Raw genomic sequence first — 17,108 nt, forward strand, 5'->3', positions numbered from 1 at the left:
TCACCAGAGGAACCTTTTAACAGAAATTAGCCCTTAGTTCTAAGCTTAGTTTAGTGGGTTGGTCTTAGAGGATGTTGGTGAAACTCCCAACCATGCATTGCACAGTTACCATCGAATCCTGAGCTCAGCCTGGCATGCGTTAATGGATAGTGATACATCAGGTAGTTTGTTTTTTAGCTTATAGCGTTTCCTGTGTTCGCTGCTCACAGGTTCTTGGCTTCATTAACAGCGTACATCACCAGTCTGTTTTATGTCAACCTGTAACCTGTGTACCACCCTTTTCACTTCAGTGATCCCACAACTGATGCAAATTACATCACAGACCCCTCACCCCAAAAGATTTTGTGACTTTAGTGAAGGTTGTACCACCGTCTGGTTTGGAAGTCGTTTAACCGACGTTCAGTGCTGGAGCTGAGAGCTTCAGAGCAGCTGGCAGGCACTAGCCTCACAAGTGTTTTCTGGTGTTGCACTGCCTTAATTTCTCATTTTAGGACAACAGTTGGTTTGTAGAGGTTACAGCCTGTTGTGTTGTTGTACTACATATCTGTGTGTACAATGAAACAGATAAAAAGAAAGTGCAGCGATTCAGGAAATTTGAGGTGGTACTCAGAGTACATTACTTTGATATGTTTTCATATCGACCTGCAATTTATATAGAAGTAGATGCATACATAATTTACCTGTTAATAGATAAAAACAGATGTTGTTGGCGTGTTTCTTAACATGCCTCATTACATTACATGGGTGTGTGACTTTATAGTTCTGTGTTGCCATTTAATGCCAGGGATGTTTTTAGTGACTAAATAAGCTTCCCTTGAAATCACTGAACCTTTCAATAACATATTTTTTTGTTCTGCTGCCACAGTCACTACCATAAATAGCTGCTTTTATTATTTCGTCTCTCCCCTTTGAGAAAACATTGTCAAAGTCACAGATTGAGTCACGCTCAGCAGGAGTTTCTGGCCTGCAGCTGAGCACTTTAGTCTAATTAAAGTGGCCAGTGTTTCATTGCAAATGAGCTTTATATGTCTGAATTTGATGGAGGTGATTTTTTTGGTTTTTTTAGCTTGATTTAAGTTTTCAGTCACTTTGATGGAAGGGTTGGGTTGTTGTACTTCCTTTGCCACCACAGTACAGTGCAGAGAAACAGAACTTCTCTTGTCAAGATTTAAAGTATTTATCTCATCTAATCCCATGATGTGAATCCTGGTCATCTTCTCTGTCAGGAGACTAGAAGTAGACCGATCCTTCACAACTGTTCCTTTGTGGGCCTCTTAAAAAAAGCCAGTTTCCTCTGTCAGGACAGAAAATTTTGTAATTTTTTGTATCACTACACTTGGAGCTTGGAACTTGGAGGGCCTGAAAAAGCAACTACTTCAGAAATGATTTCTTCCAGTATTGACAAAACTCTTTTCCATACCAATACTTCTTCAGTTTTATGAAGCTTAATTCATTCTCATCCAGTATCTACCTAATCCAATAAGTCTGTCGGATTCTGATAATTAGTTATTGATGCCATGAAATGGCTATAAATGCAGCAGAGCGAATACGAAACAGGGACGAAGCCGTACTTAGACCATACATACAACAGCTTTCCCGCACTGTGATGGAATATAACTTATATTTTGGGTGCAGTGACTTTTAGTTTTACATCCAAACAAAACATGTAGATAACTTGGAGGATGTGGCTCTCAAAATAATGGGTTTGTTTACGGTAAATGTTTTTAAATTGCACAGTTTAAGATAAAAGTAAAAGAAGAAACAAACAAAGCCTGACTCAATAAAATCAACATATTGTGTTTTTTTTGGGGTGAGGTTGTGTGCCAGAATGTTTCTTGGCAAGTCCTAGTCGCTTTGTGGAGTCTAGACTGGTTGCCTGGCATCCTGATTCTGTCAAGACTCCAGGAAATGGTTTGCCTCACACATACATATTGCCAAAATTTCTGTTTCTTGAAAAATTTTAATTTAAATTAGTAATCACAGTCACACATCTACAAAAATGTGTCAAAGCAGACAGTGGCTCAGAATGGACAAAAAAAATAAAAAAATAAAAAAACAGAACTGGGGACATGTTGACTTTTCAGTAGATTGTACTTTCATTGACCTTGTTAACCACTTCTGAATTGTATTTCCTGGAAACTGGTAGCGAGACACACAGCAGGCTTCAACCACGTATTACTGTTTCTTGTAGCAGCTTCTGTTGACGCTATGCTTTACCATCATCTGTCCTTTTCGCCCTAATTGCGGAGCACTAACAGAAAGCGTTGGGGAAAGTAAGCACAGCAGACCTCAGTTTCACTTTGCCTGAGGAGCCTAAATGTGTTTGTTGATGAAATCAGGAGCCTTTGGCTGAGTCTTGTTTTGCAGATTATTTACTCTCGTGAAAGATGAAAGTCAAAACCGAATTCATTATATTGCTGCATCTACAAATAACCTTTGGTTAATGCATCTCCAGTAATGACAACCCCTTCATGTTTATGAATATGTTGCAATGTATCTTTAAGTGACCCTTGCTCTGTGATGTGTGGAAAACAGTTAAGCAGGTTAATGGAAACAGTGGCGCAGGAGAGTGCATTAAAGCTTACATTACTGGTTTGCAGGGCAGCTGCGTGGTGCATGTGTTGCCCTCTGGGGTGATTTTCCATGATGACCGGGCACATTGGCTTGTTTATTGGTGCAGGGGCATTTCAGTCAACTAGAACATCAGGAAGAGCACTGTTACAGTAACTGTGCGATTCAGGGCGTAAACAGAGCTCTGAGTTTGTTCCACACACTAAAACAGCCCACTTCCTTGTTTTGTGGACATGCGGTATTTTGCTAGTTTGTGTGTCAGATGATGCTTGTCTGAAAGGAATTTTACAAGTCAAAATGCTCGATATGGGTTTCATAGAGAGAGGAGAGCAGATGAAGGAAGAGAAGGAATGAAATGGATGCATGGGGAGATAGTGAGAATGAAAATCATGAGTGCACTGAGGCCAGATAAAAGCAGAGGAAGAGTAAACAAATTCCAGTGGTGTAATAAGGTTACAAAGTAGAAGAACAAGAAAATTACTGAAAATGAGAAGAAGAAAGCGAGCATGAAAGGGAGGGAAAAGCACTCATGAGGGAGAAAGAGAGAGGGAGGCTCAAAATCTCTCGCACACTCGTTCTCCCTGCCTTGTCTCCTCCCTTCAGTGTTTAGTGTGTGTGTCTGTCTGCGTATGGGTGCCTGTGTGTGTGTGTGTGTGGGAGAGAGACAGGGCCGAGCTCACTTGCTTGTCGTACCATGTTTAATCTGACCAAGAAGGGGCATCGGCAACAAACTCACATCTCACGACTGACTGGCACACGGTACGCATTTTCTCTCTTTCTGTAAGTGAACCTGAACGCTGTCAAAATGGGAAGCAGGAGTGGGCGGGTTGGACTGCGTGTCAGACTGATCATACTGTGAAGAATATTGTTCTGCAATAAGATGTTGACATTTTCAACAACAACAACAAAAAAATCTTAGATATTAGAAACCAATTTGCTGTTGATGGCAACAACATGACAGCAAACCAGTTTGCTGTCATGTGGTTGCCATAAAAGTGACTTTTTTTTTTTGATAGACTTGTCTTTGTGATAAGGTGTCACACTTGGACACAGAGTCCACTGTGTTGTTTGCACTCCAGCTTGTTGTTTCCTCTTTATGTTGTCACTTTGCTCGAGAGCTTCGTTTACAGCTAACACAGATCATGCTGCTGCTATTAGCTCTTTGGAGATGGTAGCACGGCTCAGTATTTGTTGCTTAAGTGTCCTTCTTTAGAGAGAGATCCTTGCATGTATCTGAGCCGAGTGGATTGATGCTGGTTTATAGCCAAAACATGGATCTAAGGCTATTGACAAAGAAGGAGGTGGTGGTGGTGGTGGTGGTGGTGGTTATAGGTCTCTGGGTGCTTGCAGAAAAGGAAGGAGCAACACTGAATACACTTAAGAAATGTGATAGCTCCTTAATGTCATGCTCTCAAATACAGTTAAAAACCTAATGAAGCTTTTAAGTATGGTTTGAAAGAGACAATAAATTGCTTATATTTTCTGTCGGTCAATCACATAAATTGACTGCAAAAATGGCAGTCAGGATCCTTATATGCTGCCCAAGTGTCCAGCCACGGCTCATTTGAATGAGGACAGATTAACCAATTATCTGTTGCTGGAATGCAGTTACGTAACAGCAGTTTTGGTTTGGAATGGTCGTGTTTTTGTTTTTCACTTTTCCCCGCTAAAGAGGCAGGGATCTTGGCTGCAGCAAAGGGGTTCAGGCAGCTGGGCTGGAGCGAGTGTAATCAGACTAATAGTACTAGCTGAGACCTGCTGTGTTCATTCATTGGGAACAGCTGCTGGAGTCTGGAGTTGAGCTTGATGCTGCTTCCTGCAGCAACACAGGATCAGTTTTGAACAAGCATTCAAATAGTACCACACATCAGATGGCCAAAACACTCACCCGTAATCATATTAATGAATAATAATAGCCTCATAAGCATGTTTAAGTGCCATTTTGTTTTCATGTCAGCGTTCAGTCTGATATTATGTTGGTCTTTGTTGGTCTGAATAGACTGTTTTGAAGATTAAAATTCCTTACTTAAAAGCAGCAAACCCATAATGGAAATATATGTCCATGATGCTCATTTAAGGTAGATTAACCTAAAGCAGTGCATTGCATTTTATTTTATATGCTTTTATATGGATTTTGTGTAAAATTGGAATAATTGCTGTTGAATTAATGTAATGGAATAAAAAAAGACAATACTTTTCTCTGAAGAGTAGAGGAGCTGAAGTATACAGTAGCATAAAACTGTATCTAAAAATAGTACCTGAGTAAATGTACTTGGTTACATTAGCTGTTCGGTTCATTGGTTTTATCATGTCTCTCGTCTCTTCTTAAATGTCAGGAGTTTCTGGGGGTTTTTTTGTCATTCATGATCGTAAATTAATTGGGTTTATGGGTTGGACTGTTGGTTGGACAAAAGAATCAATTTGAAGACGTCTTCTTGGGCTCTGGGAAATTGTGATGAGCATTTTTCACATTTTTATACAATTTATGGACTATAAATACAGACTTTAAATTATCAATTGATTAATATTGAAAGTAATTGTCAGATGAATTGATAATGAAAATAATCATTCGTTGTAGCTTTACTTTTGCGAGAGAACAAGTGCTAGAAAAGTGCCAGTGCCAAATTGAAATTAAAAAAGACAACTAATGGCACTGTGCCTAAAAGCTGTGGCTTGAGAGAGGATGAAAATGATAAACTGTGGGACTAGCCAGTCAATACTTGTCTTTCTGCAGCAAACACGTCAATCACTGGGTAGTTAATATTACTGAGCAACATGTGCTAATTGTGCCTGTTGATCGACGCGAATCAGAAAGAAGTCTAGTGATGGAGTAACTAAAGATTTTACTGAATAGATGTGACCTTACCATAAAACACCTGCTTTTAGAATGGAGTCTGGTTTGTCCAATCGAAAGGCCACCGAGAGCAGAGGGTAATAATTCTGATAATGACTACTTTGCACGCAGTTGTTGTTAGTTAGCCTACAACACCTCAAGCCAAACGTTTTGAAATGTAATGACACATTTCCAGTTTTAACCTCCAGCTGTACACATCAACTGTCTAAGTCCCCTAATGTAAAAAAATCTGTGATCAGCAAGTGGTTTCATTTCCTGGTTGTTAAGCCAGTCTTCTATGGTGGTATGAGGTTTGAACTTCAGATGGCTAATGGCTTCGCTCATAGCTTTGCCATGCTGAGACTGGGCCAAATTGCATACTGCACTGCCTTTTGATCAGTGGGAAGATCGTCATACATGAAAGCCAGCTGATTCCCACTTAGGTTTCCTGTGCTAAAAAATATATTCACTTGCTCTGTTGTAAAATGCTTTGAATGATTTAGTACTGTTCCTAACCTGACCCCCTCCCATTGTAGATCTTTATATATAGATTATATTAAATAATATAAACATTTTTCTTTGTAAGAACATTTACCCTGCCACCTCCATGCTGCCCCTGAGCCCAGAGCCCCCCTGCAGTAATAAAACTGAGACTGTGCTCTGTGTGAGGCACGTGGACCCACCCAGCCACCCCCCCACCTTCCCCTTATTGAAGGCTGACATGCTGAAATACTACAGTCTAATGAAATGCTGCCCGCAGCCTGTGTGGGGTCGTGCAGAAGTCCCCCCCCCCTCCCCACACCACCTCCCTGCACCTTCATCCTGAAAGATAAAACATGCACAAGACCCAAATGTACAAACTGCTGATCCTAAAACCAACACGCTTTCTTATTTTAATCTGCTTGCTTCCCAGGCGCCTGTGAGGTGACATCATTAGGTTTTATGTTAGCAACGGAGAGAGAGGATAAAAAAAAAAAAACAGAAATCCGTTGGGATTGCTCTTGTTTGCTCCAGTGCCTGAATATGCCCTGCTGCTGAGAATTATCTCTGTGGATTTCCTGTCAGGCCATACAAGGATTTCTGTTTCCTTTTTTTATCCTCCTCCATTAGTATATGGAGTATAAGTTAAATACTCAGCATTTAATTCTGCACCTCCCAGAACATTTTATATTAGAAATCCTTTTAGAACCATTAACTTAAGAGTATTATTACAAAAAGGAAAGACTGGTTTGCATTAGACAGTTTTTATATTTAAATACTAAAAAGAAAAGAATATTTTAATTAAATGTGCTTTCACACTCAACCTATTCGGTTGCTAGAAAATCAGATCTGTTTGCCAGGTCAGTGCAGTGGTTTTAGCTGGTATGAAAACTGTCTTGTGGTGCAGATCAAATCAGCTACTGAGACCGCTTGTAAAGGTGGGCTCGCTGTGCGCCGTAAGGTGGTTTGTTTGTTATGTGGATTTTATGATAGCAGATATGTGATTATTTCTGATATACATTATTTCAAATGCTGTTCTACTAATAAATACATCTGGCAATCTTGGTATCTGGTCTTATAATATGCTTAAGCCTCGCACAGTATATATTTATGCGTGGGTATTTCCCCTCATTAATACATCAAACAATGCTGTGCTTGTTTTCAACTCTGTGTACTTTTTCAGTTCATTAAGTCCCAGGTGTGTGACTGCGATCCCACAGTAAGCCCCAAATCATACCCGTACAAGACGCCTCGTTTTCCTCATTGTTACCAATACCAGACTGATAGCAGTGCTCACATGTAAAAGCTGTATAATGTTCTTGCAAGTCCGGAGAGTCATCAGGTTTTGAAATTGTCTTCAGTATCAAAGTTATATTGTACATCCATGCATAAATTGCAAACTGGAAGTACTATCGACTAACTCAGCAGGAATTAAATGCTCAAAACTTCAAATCTATTCATTTTTTTTTCACAGAATTAATGGCATTCTTCTGATATTCTTGGAACACAGGCACACTCATCTATTTATTTATTCACAGAGATGTTTTGTTTTGTGTGTGTGTGTGTGTGTGTGTGTGTGTGTGTGCGTGCATGTGTGTGGTGGTGGGGTTGTCCATGGTTTGTCTGAGGGCTCCTGCAGTGTCAGACTTTGAAAACCTGTTGTATTTTGTGAATTGCAATGTGTTTGTTTCTCTGTTTACTGTATTTTATTGATTTAATTTATCGATTTGAGACTCTCTGTGTGTGTGTGTGTCTGTGTGTGTGTGTGTGTGTGTGTGTGTGTACTTGTGTACTGCAGGGAGGCAGCTGGCGTACCTGTTTTTCATTACACCTGAATACACTGCTTCTTAATGGATGTGACAGTGACAATAAATGGAAACTGTTCTAGAGACTTTAAAAAATGTATTTATTTGTGTATTTTAAAGTTTAATTTTTATGTACCAGTCCACATATTCAGCTTACATGCATGTAACAAACATAGTTGGTATTTGCACCACAGCAAATGAAAGGAGCAGATCAGAAATTGATCCCAACTGCCGGATTGCTGATATTTATGATGCTTTGTGTGTTGGGTAAGATCGCTTGCATCAGCGAATCACCAACTGACATTATAACACATTTTTAATGCTGCAGGCTAATTAACAGGAGCATTTTTTTGGTCTCCCTGTAAGGCAGCACCCTGGTTAGGCTCCTCTGTGATCACACCTGCTCCCCCAGCAGACTGGTGAAAACCTCCACGGGCTTAACCAAAATTTGGGTTGTAGCAGTGAGACCATTACCATTGTATCCCAGCAGTTATTAGGCATCCATCACATTCTGCCTACACCTTTTGTTTCTATTCAATGGGAATCTTAGCCCCATCAGAGCTCTACCAGGTCAAATATTCAGACTTCTTTTTATATCTTCATATAATATTTTATATATTACGTCTTTGGTTGTGCTGAAAATGTGCAGAAACAGGGTCTGAAATTAACACTTGTCAAGACCCAAATGTGGGTTGATCTTCCAGTTGGCGAAAAAATCCTGCTAAAGATGTTTCTACGAAAGTACTCACATAACAAAAAGTCTCTACTCATTTTGATGTCACTAAAGGGTGTCTTGTGTCTAGTTGTTGTGTGTGTCACAGTTTAGCTCACACACATGTGGGCAGGGACTTCCTCAGCTCAGAAATCGGTAGTCAACTGGCCACAAGGGTCGTTTAAAATGTTGAAGTTGAGATTTTTTTCTTAATTTCTTTTGTAGAAATACGTAGGTCTTGTCTGTCATTGCCTGCTTGTTACATTATTGCATTTTTAATAATTAGATACTAAATCATAACAGTATCACAATATATAGTTTTCCATGAAAATCAAATTATGAGCAACAGGTCCACTCATGTACCTCTGTTGTAATTTTCAAGTTGTTTTACTGTAACATTTTCAAATGATTCAATACCAAATCACACACAATATACATACATTTTGGTCAGTAAAAACATGTGCTTGGTCTGTGGATTTTCCATTTATCAGTCAACTTGGCTGATGAGTCAAAAAGTTAATTTCAGACACTGAACAGAAGTCATGGTGGCAAGTCACGCCTGCTCAGTGTCACTTTGGTTTCAACCAAAGGAAGGAAATGTGAACACGATTGTTCCTTTCTGCCTGCTTTACAAATGAATAAATACCTTGTGTCTCACATTCTCACAGTGAATATTGTTTACTACCTTGGCTCAGGCCTTTCTTTGGACAGCATTCCTTCAAACCAAGTTGGCTCTGGCCATACTCTTTTGGCCCATATGTTCAGACAGATCTTTTATTTATGGTTGGTGTTGCAGTCCCTCTCCAGCTGTAAATCAGCCACCATATGGGCAACCCCCATCATCTGCGTCTCATACAGTGTCATAGCTCCCTGCTGGCTTCAACTCAGACTTTGGCCATGGACCCACTCCGTGCTGACAGATGTGTCAGTTTTTGATGGATTAAGGCACTCTGACCATACCTCATTCTGACTTGGGATTTGTGTTTTCACACCCAGCCAGTGCTGCAAAGGAGGATGACTTTGGAGTTAGTTGAATGCGGTATCACAGCAGTCTGGCAGGCAGCAGATAAATTTGGCGTTGCACAGATGAAATGAGTGTTCTCAGTTTTACCATAAAATGTTGCTATTCTACTCCATTTCAGTTAATGAACACACTTTGCCTTTTGTATGACTCAGGGTTACCTGTGACAATCCACAATGAAACATAATCAGACCAAATTGAACCCCATTTTCTTTATGATTATCCAGTTCAGTTATCTTTGTGTTTTATCTTATTCTCAATGCCTGAAGTGATTTGTTTAAAGTTATTGGTTCAGCATGGAGTGCTTGTGTCTTGTAATGTTGAGGGCTTTGGTGCTTTATGAGGCAGGGTTGACTTTAGAACCACGTTAGTCTAAACATTTGACAATATTCCATGAATGCAACTACTGAAAAAGGTCTGTACAAGCTAGATCGATTACTTTGACACTGCCTATTTCGGTTTGATATTATGGAATATCAGCATGTTTAGATGTAGTGATATATTCTTTAAGTGAGTCATAATTTGGGCTGGGAACCTTATTGTGATACTGGTGCCACCGCTGTAGCTTTCTAATCTTTTTTTTTCTTATATTTGTTTTTTCTTATATTAGTATCAAGAGTTTACAATTATTGCCTGTGCTGACTAGGACTCACATTATTTCGTGATTAGAAGGCTGATTCTACCTCTTAACGAGCTAGTCTTTCCAGTAGATTTACTTGATCACAGCTTACAAGCATCTGGGGCAAAATCGCTTGGTCAGGACATCCCTAGAAGGCCGCTTGTATCAGGTTGCTTAATTAAGGTGAATGAAATAAGACACTGTCATGTACTGTGGTTTTCCTGGAACTATAAAATCAATTGTCTTTGGGTTATTTGCAGTGGGTTTGGGTAGTCCCAGATATTTTTAGGATTTTGTGTGGGGGAAAGGCAAACTTTCTAGGTCTTGAAAATAGCCTAAACACTTACCTAATGTATACCACACATACAAACACTGCAACAGATAAATCCCAATAATTAGCTTTAGAAATAACAGAGCTCTTAGCTAGGCTTTATAAACACAGCTGATTAATCTAGTGTCACAGCATCTGTTATGAGAAACTTCATTATAGTGTGCAGCCGCTGAAGACTTTCACATTTAAAGTGTGTTCATTCACTCCCAGGGCACAATCTCAGTAACAACGCAATATCAAGTCACCATCTTAATTTAGCAAATTAAGTTCAAAAGCATTTTTGTGACTTTTTAAAATGTCTTTCATAGATATTTGGTTGGGAATTTGGTTACTGCTGTAACAAATAGTTGCAAATAAAAAATATGGCACTGAGTATTATAGATGCATATCTTCACATATTACAAAAGCTGCAATAAATGGTTCTATGACTGTAGACGAAACCCACAGAGAATTATCAGAGAGAATTTTTAGCAGCATTTTAGTGTCTTTCAGCTAATTGTTTTGGTTTTCCAGTCCTGTAGCTTAACAGTTTTGGCTCACTCTCAGCATCTCATCTGCTAGGGTTAACTCATCAAGACAGGTTTGACTTCTGCTCTGTGACCCTTCACCCTACCTAGCAGGGGCAAGTCATCAGCATATACCTGTGCTCTGTATACTGTCAGCAGGGAGGAACTATAGAAATATGCTACACATTTTCCAACATAAAATGCTAATATAACCACATTGTGACTGGATTTCTCAGGATGTATTGCCTTAGTGTTTCACTTAATAATTAGCTACCAATGATGACTCAGCTGTTCAGCAGCAGTCTGGCACCTCAGAACATGTTGCTCTATTTCTCTCTATGTCTCTTTTCTCTTTCTGTAATATTTAATATTTGATGTTGTTCCATGACAAAATATATCAGTGACCTCCACAACAACACTTTATCCACAGACAAGAGTAGAGGATTTGTTCACAGCTATATATTTTTGATATTTGTTGCTGAACTCACAGGACCCATTTTGAATTAGACTAGCATCAACATTTTGGCTTCATAACATTATGTTTGTATTCCAAGCTGAAGAAATGACAAAAGGTGCTTTTCGGATATAGAGAAAGGGATAAAAAGCTGCTGTTGTCTCTCCTTTCTCTGCTACTAAAAAGAAACTGGGTCAGGAATCTGCTGCAAGTGATGTTTAAACATTATGTAATATGTCATGGCATTTTATCCTGTGCAAGCACTATTCATCTTTTCAGGGGCAGAGAGAGCGTGCTGTGTTTAAGGCTCAGAAGCTTTGAAGGAGATGGCGGTGTAGTTTCTGTTACAGTGTGTATGTTTCAGCGTAGTAATGAAACCTATGATCATCAACTGAGGTGTAATATGATTATAAATACGTGTTTAAAGAAAGCAGTTAGGCCTAACTACTAAAGGAATCTAGCTTAGCTAGCTAGTTATGTTGCTCCATCCAAATTTTAATTAACCTCTATCTGAGCATAAACTGCTCCACAAAAGGAGAATGGTGTTTTGACATTAAGGAGATGAGAAGTGTCAATGGTACAAATTTAAACAAAACTGGGTGAAATTACTGTCCCAGTAGCAACTAGCAAGTAGTTAGCAGGCTTGTTAGCTCAGGGGGCCTTTCCCCCCTTCATCAAAACTGTTTATTGAATAAAAATCATATGTATGTATGTATATGAGAGCAAATTGCCATGAACGGGTTCATAGCACAGTACAATAAAATAACAAAAAGCTCGAGGAGCTGTTGAACCTCAGCACTAGCATGTTCCCACATGGCCAGCATGTCAGTGGTTAGCTCAATAGCTACAGTTGTTAGCTGACAGTAAAGCAGGGAAAAATGGCTCTATAGTACAATGATTAAAGCTCTGATATTGGGAGCAATACAGTTAAAATAAAATTAAAATTAAAAGCTCTCAAGTGCCCACAAAATCTAAAAAGAAAAAAAGTATTTTTTTGCCATTATGCCATGTTATATTCAGATTTTAGTTTAGAGCAGGTTGCTGGCTACCCACTTGAGCTACTTTATTGTGGTTCTTTATGGTAGAACAGGCTACATTGGTATGTAAGTGTGTGAGCCAACATTGCGAGTGTATTTGCTTTGAGCCACATCCTCTGACTTCGCCTTAATCACACATACAGGCTGTTTTCTTTATTTTCCATTTTGATATCACTTCTGACAATCATACATGCATATCTGCAACTATATACTCACATCCTGGTGTTACTGATTGCTCAACTCCTCTGGTTTATCTAAGATCTTCTGTTTGGGTTACACCTAAATGAAAACTGACTCACACTACCTGCAGGTACAGATGTCTAAAAGAAAAAAATTAGTTATACTGAGCAGATAGATGTAGACCTGGTTAGATTCTGTTAAATGAAATTACATGATTGCCAGCTGTCATCTTCTCAGTATCTGCAGTTAAATCTGGTACGTGTGCAGACACGTACCACAACTGTGTGTGTGTGTGTGAGCCTGCATGCTTTGAAAGAACCTTTTAAATGACTGTGAATATTGAGTGGCAACATTTTTGCTTTTAATGTAGAGTTGGTGAGTGAAATGTAGCTGTAAGATATTAGATTCAATAAACGATGTCCTTGTAATGTCAGATATCCTTCAGCTTGTCTTTCTCAAAATGTAGGTGAATGAATGTCTCATCCATCTTCCTGCGTTTAAAACAGATTAATAAAATTAATAGGATGATGTAATTCTACACTCTAAAACAGGGGTTCAGGTTCACAGCGTTAAATTCAATCGACAGATGTTCTGCTACACCAACAAACATTAAGTTTATTTACACTAAATTATTTGTTTTATATTATATTTATATTTATCAGTGTTTTCTGTTACAGTCAGTTCTTAATACAGCTCAGTACTCATATACTCCCTGTTATCACATCTATAACCACCTTTTCATTCATTCATTAACATTTTGCTAACTGTGTGCATAGACCTTGGTTTGTTGAATGACCAGTCCAGGCAGGTGAGAGTTGAAGTGTGCTCCTGCCTCTGTGACAGCACTTACACTGTACATGCCTGTTGGGTGACAGTAGCATGAAAGAAACTGCACTTGTAATACTTGTGGATTTTATAGAACATTTTTCTTCGATGTGTTGGCAAGTGTTAAATGAGTCAAACTTTAGCCATAAAGGACCCTGTTGACTGGTCTGTCATGCTTTTAGATCTATCCGTCCACCCCTGCAGTCAAGTCATCCACCAGCCTTTACAGCTTGATTGTCAATTTATAGTCAAGAAAGCTTTTCAAATGCTAATATAGGCCTGCCACATGAAGTGATCCAACTGTGCCTCTCATTACACTGTACCAATAAAGCTTGTATCAGGCTGTCTGTCACAATTCAGGTTTTTTGTTGGTGACTCTTAGAGATTATTCATCGCCCTTCACTTTGTCTCTCTGTCAATCTTCTCCCCACCCCCAACATCCATATGGGGTTCATTCATCAGTCTGCTCAGTCGAGGATAGAAACAAGACTTTCTGTTTTGGGATCATGGATGGCATTGTTGTAAAAGTTTAGGGAAAAACAAAAAGACTGTTGAATTCTTTTCAGAAGATCAGTGTAGGAATCCTACCATCCTTTGGGTCAGAGTTCTCTCACCTCTAGGCCCCTGTGACTGTGAGCCATTGTTTCTCAATGCAGAGGGAGTGGCCAATGTTTATCTGAGCTTTCCCATTGCGAGAAAATGAGCTGAGCCAAGATTAAATTATAAAACTACTGTGTTGATGCCTCTTCACAAAGCCTTGTCAAACGACCTCTGACGCTCAGTGACAGTTTTCTAATCCGTTGGCCTTGTAAGCAGCTCTTAGTTTTTTCTGTCCTCTCAGACGGTAGCTCTAAGGTTTCTAACCAATCAGAACTTAGCGATTTGATTTCCCTTATGGATTAACTGAGCAATATCCAATCAGTGGCATGGTTTTCTTTGTGTTCCTCCTTACTGAGCTGCCTGCGGTTGTGTTTCGTCTGACTGGAGATTAGGGCAATCCGGCTCTGTTCCAGGTATGACTGTGACGTCAGTTTGCCACAGCCATCCCTGCAACCGTACGGATTGTCACAATGGGTTAATTAGTATCTTGTTAAATCGCAATTCCACGTAAGCCTTTACAAGAGGCAGGTGTCCTGAGGATCCAGAGATTAGGCATATTGTGCAATGAGTTGACATTTTGGGTGTGAGATGACTGTGAATGTGATTGAAGCGAACCAGTGCTGCTTGCAGGACAGAGCAAAGACATGGTGAGCAAGTGTGACTGGATTCTTTTTTTTTGTTTTTTGTTTTTTTGGTCAGCTGTTAAATGTTTCTGCCCTCTACTGTGCAAAGGAACAGGTACAAGCAATGGTATACTGGACCAGAAAATAATATCTGGCCAATAAGAGTTTCTGTTGCCACTCTGAGAGGGGTGACAGCATTCATTTTTAGGTTGCACGTGGCTTACACATCTTTAAATTAAAGAGACACAAACTGTAAATGGAAATTATACGCTATTACTTTTTGAACAATGTGCCTCAACAACTACTGAATGGCAACAACTACTGAATGGCTTGTAATGAAATTTTGTGCACATATTCATGCTGTCCCCTGAATAAATTATCATAATTTGATGTCTTCATTTCAGAATTTAAATTTGTCAAATTCTTTGGTTTAAGACCAGTGACATTCCCATCTGCCTCAGTGGTATAGAAATTTGTGTTTTGTTAGGAAATTAGGAAATGTCACCATGTTAAGACATTGTTAACGTCCTTCGCATTGCACTGTCTTGTCTGTCCTCTGTTTGTACATCAGGCTGAACTTTGTATTTTTATTTTTATATTCACTATGCATATTCTATTCATGTAGCTCCATGTTGCATCCTAGAGGAACGTTGTGTCATTGCTCTGTGTACCACACATACTTGACCTTGACCTTGACCTAAAATGTTGAACAAGGTAAACATTATATCTATTGCTGTCAACAGTAGTTTGTTAGCTTTGTAATTATGAGGATATTGCCCCACTGAGTGACTAGTATTGCTGTAGAAGGTTTGTCTTGTTCACTGTTTTTGTATATATCGTAGAATAAATGATTAACTGAAAAAATAATCAGTGTGTTTTTCAACATTGAAAACTGAACACTCAGGTCATCGAAAATAACTATGTTCACATCAACATGAGGTGAATTCTTTGTGCAACACAGTTACAGACAAAGTCAATGCAAATGCTGATGTGCAAGTTTGTACTGTGCAATATTTGTTCTGTAATTAGTCTCTCTTTGTCTTTGTTTACTGTTGCTGGTGGGTGTTATTTCAGTCAGAGGCTGATCTCAGACACATACAGCCTTGGTACCTCACTGCTCGCTGGTTGCTAGCTTACTGCTGATATACAATGAGGTATTCTGGCTGTTTGGGACAAATGAACTCAAATGATCCAGCAATCAAACTCTAGTGAGTAACACAAAGTGAAAATTTCCTTTGCTTTCTGCGTAAGCACAGGCCTAATTTGAATTGTATCGAAGGAGAGAGGAAAATAATTGACCAGTCTCACTCCCTGGTCATCAAATAAAGACGCCTTGCTTTGGCAATGCACATTTGTCCAAAACGGAAATTCTGGATGCAGTAATAAATTAAAGACTAATGTGGTGGTACAGTCAGCTTCCATCTCATAACAGGAAACAAGGATACATCAAGAATATTTCAGTTCTCCTTTATGGTTATTATGGATGGGATGGGTGCAACAGTGATTGTCTTGTCAGTTGAAATATAAGCATTTGCTCATATAAACTAGACATGTGGGTGTGTATAGTGTGGCTATCCAGTCCTCTTGCATGACCCAGTCCCCATCTTATCCCGGCCATTGCCCTCAACCTGTTCTCAGTTATGTCAGCTTATGTCTTCGTGAACATTTTGGTTAAACTAATGTCTGTTTTTTCTTTTGTTTTCTGTCTCTTGTCTCCTCTTTTTTATTATTGTTATTTGTTGTCGTCCTGTGTGGCTGCGGCTTCTACCCCTGCTGCTGTTGCTGATGCTGCCCGCTATCGCCCATCCTGCTGCACGCAAACCTACCACTGCCAACATCTGGTCAACAACACATGGTGGACTCCCCTCTTCCCTTTCTGTCCTTTAATCTTTATCCAAATTCTCTGACACACTTTTTCAATCCCTCTCGCTGTTTGTTCTTTGTTCTCTCTGTGTTCCTCATCTATCTATCACTTTTCCTCTCTCTTGCACTTTTCTTTTTCTGTCTCCACCCTTTCCCCCTGCTAGCACCATGCAGAGTTGAGAGAGCACCATGCCACCTCCGGTAAGCCAGTGACCTTTTCGAGGAAGGGCTAAGGGCAGTGCACATAGTCAGGGGAAGGGCCAGGGCTGGTACTTAGGAGTGTATGGAACATAAAGTAGCGGGTGTGTGTGTTTGTTTCAAGTAAGGCAACTAGCTAATAGTAATGCACCCATTTTCCACAATTTTCTTTGATGAATGTTCTCTTAAATGTGTCTTGTTTTTCTGTGTTGTGTACTTAAACTGTTCTTACACTGCTTATTGTTATGTTAATTGGTCTGCCAGCACCTTCTTTTATCCAAAGATCCACACTCATTAATAAACTATTACCTGCAGTTTAGTAATGAGCAGAATCTGTATTAGTTGTCTTTGACATTTATTTTGCTTGGGGCTTTCTTTGTAATTGCAGGTTTTAAAAGTTGTATAGGTTGTCTGTCTGTAGCCCTTCCGCCTCCTTAAAATTAAAACCCC

At 39.4% G+C, this 17,108-nt stretch overlaps 1 protein-coding gene across 5 annotated transcripts in view; it reads left to right on the forward strand.

The window, feature by feature from the left end:
- osbpl8 (oxysterol binding protein-like 8) overlaps nt 1–17,108 on the forward strand; it is an 84,312-nt gene that overhangs the window by 27,457 nt on the left and 39,747 nt on the right. For 3 of the 5 annotated variants that reach the window (XM_046379731.1, XM_046379733.1, XM_046379732.1), the window contains exon 3: nt 16,625–16,661. The exons of 1 other annotated variant lie outside the window; for it this stretch is intronic. In XM_046379731.1, the coding sequence (XP_046235687.1) occupies nt 16,625–16,661 (37 nt within the window). Of the gene's footprint in view, nt 1–2,044; nt 3,331–16,624; nt 16,662–17,108 lie in introns of those variants that run through there. One more of the 5 variants, XM_046379735.1, reaches the window with a different exon arrangement.

The sequence above is a fragment of the Scatophagus argus genome, chromosome 22 (assembly GCF_020382885.2).
Source record: "Scatophagus argus isolate fScaArg1 chromosome 22, fScaArg1.pri, whole genome shotgun sequence".
Lineage (NCBI taxonomy): Eukaryota > Metazoa > Chordata > Actinopteri > Scatophagidae > Scatophagus > Scatophagus argus.